At 42.3% G+C, this 8,197-nt stretch overlaps 1 protein-coding gene across 2 annotated transcripts; it reads left to right on the plus strand.

The window, feature by feature from the left end:
• The first annotated feature begins 869 nt into the window (after positions 1–869).
• On the plus strand, positions 870–5,639 carry BORCS7 (BLOC-1 related complex subunit 7). Of its 2 annotated transcripts, none has more exons than XM_069980212.1 (6): positions 870–924; positions 1,709–1,878; positions 1,998–2,060; positions 2,357–2,400; positions 2,494–2,514; positions 4,878–5,639. In XM_069980212.1, the coding sequence occupies exons 2-6, from the start codon at positions 1,720–1,722 to the stop codon at positions 4,927–4,929; spliced, it is 339 nt and encodes a 112-aa protein (XP_069836313.1). In that variant the 5' UTR covers positions 870–924; positions 1,709–1,719; the 3' UTR covers positions 4,930–5,639. The 2 variants fall into 2 exon arrangements, with proteins under 2 accessions (XP_069836313.1, XP_069836314.1); XM_069980213.1 differs by having other exon boundaries at positions 880–969.
• Positions 5,640–8,197: the final 2,558 nt, after the last annotated feature.

The raw sequence follows: 8,197 nt of genomic DNA on the forward strand, positions 1-8,197 counted from the left end.
CTATATACCATGAGTGTGCATACATACAAGGATCCTGTATATACTATATAACATGAGTGAGCACACATACAATGAACCTGTATATACTATATACCATGATGTGCATACATACAAGAAACCTGTATATACTATATAACATGAGTGAGCACACATACAAGGAACCTGTATATACTATATACCTTGAGTGTGCACACATACAAGGAACCTGTATATACTATATACCATGAGTGTGTATACATACAAGGATCCTGTATATACTATATACCATGAGTGTGCATACATACAAGGATCCTGAATATACTATATACCATGAGTGTGCATACATACAAGAAACCTGTATGTATACCATGAGTGTGCATACATACAAGGATCCTGAATATACTATATACCATGAGTGTGCATACATACAAGAAACCTGTATATACTATATACCATAAGTGTACGATACATACAAGGAACCTGTATATACTATATACCATGAGTGTACGATACATACAAGGAACCTGTATATACTATATACCATGAGTGTACGATACATACAAGGTTCCTGAATATACTATATACCATGAGTGTACGATACATACAAGAAACCTGTATATACTATATACCATAAGTGTACGATACAAACAAGGAACCTGTATATACTATATACCATAAGTGTACAATACATACAAGGTTCCTGAATATACTATATACCATGAGCGAGCATACATACAAGGAACCTGTATATACTATATACCATAAGTGTACAATACATACAAGGATCCTGAATATACTATATACCATGAGTGAGCATACAAGGCTGGGGTTAGTGAGCTGATATTATCAGGAGAGAGGGGGGAGGAGGGAACCATGAGGCTGCAGTGCATTCTGGGAGGACAGGAAGCTGCTGCAGCTGCAGAGGGTGGACATGTCACAGTGCAGGTAATATGGGGTTGTGGAGGTTTGCAGGATTCCTATGATAACAAGGTGAGGGATCCTACAGATCACACTATGTTACACTGATGTGCTGTGTAGACTGTGTTACTATCAGGCGGTGTATCCTGCAGTAATCTGTATGGTGTATTGCTGCACATCCTGCTCTGTATTGCAGTTACCTCTATGTATATCTGTCATGGCTGCACAGAAAGTAGAATAATACCCAGATACTATAAGTAATATGATCTCACTGTTTCAGGAAGTGCTTGTTGTGGATACATATCTTCTTGTAATACCCCCATGTATAGGACACGTTACACTGTTACCTTCTCATCCTTAAAGTGTTATGGTGATTGTACAAAACCTTTTATATGTCACACAGACATGTCCCAGGTTCTGATCCATCAGGGTCTGTGTGTCCAGACCCCACTGACTGGTAGATATACAGTAGCTGCAAGGATGAGTGCTGCTCCCCCATGTCTCATTGCATAACACAGGCTCATAGACGTGTAAATGTATGTGTGTATGCCTACAGGTACTCTATATACTTTGCATCTGATGCTGCAGATTTTATGCTTTGTTCCGATTATATATATATACACACACATGTGACCATACCCCAAGTCTATATGCAACAAGTCAGGAAAAGAACTGTGCAGCAGCTTGTTTCTCCTGGCCCTATGCCGTTTGGTAGGAATCTGAACACATAGAGCCTGTTTAAAGACTGATGTATCTGCGTGATGTGTCCAATGTAGAAATGAGGGAACCTTTTTTTTGGCCTTCACCACAGCTATACTTATAATGGAGAGGGAAGTGGTAGCTAAGATGGCAGCGTCCGCAGATGGACAGACCAAATACGGACAGTCGGTAAAAGGGCTCCTCACCGAGAAGGTCAGCACATGTGGTGCCGATGTTATTGCACTGACCAAGCAAGTGCTGAAAGGCTCCCGCAGCTCCGAGGTGAGAAACAAGACATCATGATAAACATGGGCAGGGATGGGGGCACCAGGACCTGCTCTTATGGGAAGTGGATGTTGGCAATAATTATGTGGTCACTTTTTTTTCCCTCTCTCTTCTAGTTCCTTGGTCATGCAGCAAGAAACATGGTAATGCAGGAAGATGCTATTCTACATTCAGAAGATGTAAGGAAACATTCGAATATTGCAGTGTTTGCATACTGGTGGATGCCATAATGTTCATTCCGGGGGCGATTTCACTTCCAGTCTTGTGATTGATGGGGTCCCAGTGGTCACCATGTTATCCACTATATTGTAGCTAGGAGATAACTTCTTGAAATAGGAATACCCCTTTATGTATATGCTCTATTACTTTCTGTTCTTCTTGAGCCACAATTCCCAGTCTGACCACATGTCTGATGACCAGAACTGACATCTGTAAGGCTGAGACTTCTAACTTGCTCAATGTGTGATCTTTTCAGAGCCTGAGAAAAATGGCAATAATAACAACTCACCTACAGTACCAGTAAGTGCATGTATTATACTGACCCCCTTACATGTATCATTAGCAGAAGTCTGTACATTAATACCGTCTATATCATCATCCTTTATCTTCCAGACAAGAAGCCATCCAGAAGAAGTGAGTGCTCTTCCTGTCACTGTATAGTGTGTAAATGGATTCGTTTTGCATTGTTCTTATCTTCCTCAAGCTGCCTAATAGTAAACTATTACATTATAGTTTCTTAAAGTGTCACTGTCGTATTTTTTTTTTCTTTGCAGAAATCAATAGTCCAGGTGATTTTAAGAAACTTTGTAAATGGGTTTATTAGGCAAATATGACATTATCTGCATTCAAAAAGACTTTCCCCCCCTTCCCTCCTCTCTCTCATTCACTGCTCATTATCAGGAAATCTTGACTCTTTTAAGGCCCTATTCCACGGAACAATTGATAATTGTCCCATGGAATAGAGGGCAATGATCAGCCGACATCGTTCATGTTGGCTGATCGTTGCGTCGCTTGTTCTTCAAGCATGTTGAAAAACAAGCGACTGTCATAGCAGCGATTTGCTGACGTCGCTCCGTGGAATAGGGGCGGTGGCAGCAGACCGCCACTATCCTCTAGGGCTGCCTGGACGATCTAGCGATCACCCGGGCAGCCCCCCGCGGCTCCTCCCATACTCACCTGCTTGCTGCCGACATGTGAAATAGCGGCAGCAGGGAACGAGGAGCAAACGAGCGCTGCTCCTCACAGTCCGCCCATGGAATAGGGGCTTTACATCAGATGTGCCCTGTCTGTTCTATGGAGGGGGGAGGAGGGAGATTAGTCGCCAACAGAGAACAAAGGATTACACAGCGGGAGCTGCTGAAAGCCGGTATTCAGAGGTCAGAGAGGTCAGTGCTGACTTCCGAGGAGATAGCCCGGTGATGTAGCTGTAAATTAACTCTTTGTTGTCCTGTTTTGGTGCCTCATCTCCCTCCCCCCCCCCCCTCCATAGAAAACCATGAAGACAGGGGGGAGAGCATTAAACTGCTTTCTCATGATAAAAAAGCATTTTTCGGCTAATAAACCCAATTACAAAGTTTCTAAAAATCGCCTGTACTATTGATTTCTGCTAAAAAATTTTAAACGACAGCAACACTTTAAAGGGCTGTTAGCAATGAGCAGTTGGGTGGGTGTGGTGGGTTGCGCATGGGCAAGGCCACTCCATTTATTGTCTATTGGATCACAAAAGATAGCTTAGCACAGCACTTGACTATCTCCGATGCTCCCATAAGCAGACTCGCATATGCATATACCACTGTACCATTCTGTTATAAGAGGTGCTTGTTCTCAAGGTTTGGGGGGGCTATTGGTTTAACCCCTGTGATTAGGCTTTTATCTGTTGGGTTCTTAGAAAGATAAGCTGCTGCTGGGGAATCTGGCTGCGGCTTACACCTCCTTTCTCCACTGAGAACACATGAATGTTCAGCCATGCCGAATGTTTAAGTGTATGCATGGGGCTTGTGGTGATAGCTGTAGGCCATGTTATAGCTGAGAGCCATTAAAATAGTATGGCTACATTTACCTAGGATAAGGTGCCTAGTGAGGTAAAGATGAGAGCAAGTACAAATAATAAAAATGAAGCCCCCAGGTGCAGCCCCAGTTTTGACTGACAAAAACTACAGCAAAAAACATATGAAAACTGCATGGTGTGAAAAAGTATGTTTAAGGACTAAATAAGGTTCAGGAGGGAGGTGTTTTAAAGGGAACCTGTCACCCCCCGTGCCGGGGTGACAGGCTCCCGACCCCCCGTTAGAGCTCAATATACTCACCTAATCCCGCCGGGTCCCGCTTCTGGAGGTGGTCGGGTGACGGAGATCTCAGCCGCTGCAGCCCGGCGCGCGCTGAGAGATGAGTCCAACACCCATAGAGAATGACAGGAGAGTCCAGCGCTCCGTCATTCTCTATGAGCGTTGGACTCATCTCTCAGCGCGCGCGCCGGGCTGCAGCGGCTGAGATCTTCATCACCCGACCACCTCCAGAAGCGGGACCCGGCGGGATTAGGTAAGTATAGGGGGCTCTAACGGGGGGTCGGGAGCCTGTCACCCGGGGGGGGTGACAGGTTCCCTTTAAGTAAAAAAAAAAAACAGGAACAAGAGGACACAGTGAGAGGTTATTTGGGGGAAAGATCAGAAGCAACGTGCTAAAATATTACATTACTGAAAGAGTAGTAGATGCTTGGAACAAACTTCCAGCAGATGTGGTTGGTAAATCTACAATAAATGAATGTAAACCTGCCTGGGATAAACATATATCTATCCTAATATGATAAGAAGGGAAATAGAAAAGGGCAGATTAGATGGACCCAGTGGTCTTTTTCTGCTGACAATTTTCTATGTTTCTAAGTTGCGTCCTGAAGGTTATATTAGTGCATGTAGATGCTTTATGGATTGTAGTACTTAGTGTATAGCAATTATATTACAAGTATAATCTATTTTCTCTTCTTTTCTTTGTGTGTCCAGTGTTGAGCAGTCTTCCAATCTTCAGGATCAGTTGAAGCATCTGTTAAAGTGACAGGAGCCTGGATGGCTACAGATCTGAAATGCACTGAAAGTTGTCACGTTTTCCTGCAGTTGGACGGTTCCAGAGGAAAGCCTTTACTTGAAAATGCTTTTGTGATTCATATATAATGCATAGTAGGGCAGACTTATCGACATGTCACATGTTGTAGAAGGGGCGTCAGTGTATGCACAAGGGAGCGGTAATGTTATGGGGATACTGCATGTGTTTGGATGGTTTGATTAAATCAGTTAGGGTATGTTCACATTGAGTAAATCAGGTGGAATTCGATGTGATATAGCCTGTCTATGGGATAGTGGCTGCAGCGGAGGAGTGCACGCTCTCCCATAGACAGACTATGGCACACTGAGGCCTGATTTCTTTAGTGTGAACATACCCTTACAGTATATGAGGATTTTCGTTTTACCATGTATGTGACAAAAAAAAGCCCATGCAATGTAGCTTCCCGCAGTTTGCCATAATGCATTGGCTTTACTCTCCTCCATCACTATGCCATGTGAATTAATCAGATATTGTATACACGGTTTAGGTTTGTCAGTAATAACTACATAGCACCAGAAATGTTCTAGGCGATAGTGATGATATATTTACCCCCGTCTTCTGTAATATTACTGTAATTTTTTTTTTAATGCTTGACTACTTATCTCTGCAAAAATCATTGGCTGTTTTGTACAATATGTAAATATAACCTTTTTATGTCTGTATTATTTTGTCTATTGCTAATAAATGTCATTGATAATAAGATAAGAATAATCTTAAATACTTCAGATTTACAGGGGTTATCCAGTTAAAAAAAATATTTCAAATCAACTGGTGCCAGAGATTTGTAATTTACTTCTATTTAAAATTCTCAAGTCTTCCAGTACTTATCAGCTGCTGTATGTCCTGCATTGTATGAGTATTCTTTCCAGTCTGAAGCACAGAAGTTTTCTTTGGGCATTTGCTACTGATCTCGACAGTTCTTGTTATGGACAGAAGTGGCAGCAGAGAGCACTGTGTCAGACTGTAAAGAATACACCACTTCCTGCAGGACATACAGCAGCTGATAAGTACTCGGAGACTAGAGATTTTTTTAATATAAGTAAATTACAAATCTCTGGCACTTTCTGACACTAGTTGATTTGAAAGAAAGGAAATTCACTGGAGTACCCCTTTAAATTGACACAACATGTTAAGTTTTTAAAGTGACAGTCAGTCAAGTTCAAGTGTTTAGATCCTGCCTGATCGCTAGAATGAGTCAGGAGAAGTGCATGCTCTGTGGGTTTTCTCCCAGCTGTGGTCCATATGACATGTCTCCACAACATAACAAATTAAGAACTCCAACAACAAGGTAATTTGTGGTTGTGGTAGGTATCCTCTAAAAGGGACTTTATTTATACATTAAATGTGAGCAATGATTATACTAATTGAAAAAAAAAACTTAGTGGGTTTTTCACATGGCAAAACTGAAACCATCCCACCACACTAGGGATGTTTGGTTTTTAGAATGAAAAACCATAAAAAAACAAACTAATAAATATGTTGGTCATGGCAGTTTTAAACAACTCTGTACCCACAATGTGACCCCCCTAAACCGATTGTACCATCGGATAGCTGCTTTCCATCTGTAACTGCATCACGTGCCGAAAGGACCCCAGGACAGATCTTGGATCAAAAGCAGCTATCTGACGGTACAAGTGGTTTGGGGGGGGGGTCAGATTGTGGGTACACTTTAAGGGGAGACACCCACTTTTGGTTTTGTAGCACAAAATGAGGGGTGTGTCGGTTTTTGAAATTTTTGTGACGCCCCACGTTAGTAAATACGGTGAAACAAGAACCCGACAGGGAAAATCTAGTAATATCAGTCAGTTTGACTGAAACACTTTAGTAAATGCATAACTGCTGAATTTAGCACAGAGCACAACTGAATCAATCCTGTGTGAACATGTTACCAAAAGCTGTATGCTGCCCGTCTAATTGCCATACTGCAGGTCTGAGGGGCAAGGTGCCTGTGTTTTTGTTTAAACTCTGTATTAGTGAGTTATATATCTTGGGGTGATGGCTTTATTTAAATACAATTTTCTAATACTGAATAACCCCTTTAAGGGTACAAACACACACACCGTATACGCAGCAGATACGCAGCAGATTTGATGCTGTGTTCAGTTATTTAGATCTAATCTGCTGCGTATTTGCTGTGTATCGCAGCAGTAAATACGCTGCGTATACGATGTGTGTGTTTGTACCCTAAGAATACAATTTTGTCTAGTTAACTTGGTTTCCAGTAAAACTTATTTGGCTGACAGGCCTCTGACCAGGCCTCTATGACGTCCATTTGTTTTCAGTGGAGATTGGGATAAACTGAGGTGCCGATACACGGTTGATATCTAATAATCTGTTATTGCAGCCTCCTTTATATCAATGGAAGTAAGGTTATGTTTAGAGATGGGCGAATCTACGGAATTAGTGAAGCGCTTTGCCGTTGGCTTGTTAGTCGGCTGCCTTTGAACTCTGCTCTAATTGCCTGGAAATGCTGCATGCAGTCCTGGGAGAAGTTTTCCTGGACTACATGCAGCTTTTCCAGAAACCCAGAGCAGAAGAGAGTTCAAAAGCAGATGACAGCCAAGCGTGGTGAAGCGCTTCACTAATGCCGTAGAGTCGCTCATCTCTAGTTACATTCACATCATCATTCCATTTGGAGCCTTTCTTGATGGGAAAAATAGCCCTGCACACATCATTGTTTTTCCATTGAAAATAACATTTTGGTGGAACCTCCATTATACAAGGGAGTCCATTATATCTCAATAGGATCGGACTGACGCTGTTGTTTTCACTGCCTGCCCCCATCATAATGCCAAGATATAAAAAATAAAAAAAAAATCAATATCTGTCTCTAATCAGTAAAAAAGGCAAATCTATGTGCTACATTCCCACAGGTCACCATTAGGCTGCATTCCCACGTTCTGTGTTGCCTGTAACGGACTCTTCCCCCGTCCGGGCAGCATCTGTAATTAGATGCTGAGAGCGGGGGAACTGTACAGGTGTGCGCCGTGCTGTAATGAATCAGCCGCGTGGCACTTTTATTGCAGCGCAGCGCATATATAGTTACCCCGCTCCCAGCATCTAATTACAGATGCTGCCCAGTCGGGGAGAGTCTGTTATAGGCATTCTGCGTCACGGAACGTGGGAATGCAACCTTAGAGAAAAAATAAACACTTTTGATATCCATCAAGCCCATTTTTTTTTTTTATTGAAAATAACTTTATTACAATCAGTCGTCATC

This window comes from Dendropsophus ebraccatus, chromosome 8, assembly GCF_027789765.1.
Source record: "Dendropsophus ebraccatus isolate aDenEbr1 chromosome 8, aDenEbr1.pat, whole genome shotgun sequence".
Classification (NCBI taxonomy): domain Eukaryota; kingdom Metazoa; phylum Chordata; class Amphibia; order Anura; family Hylidae; genus Dendropsophus; species Dendropsophus ebraccatus.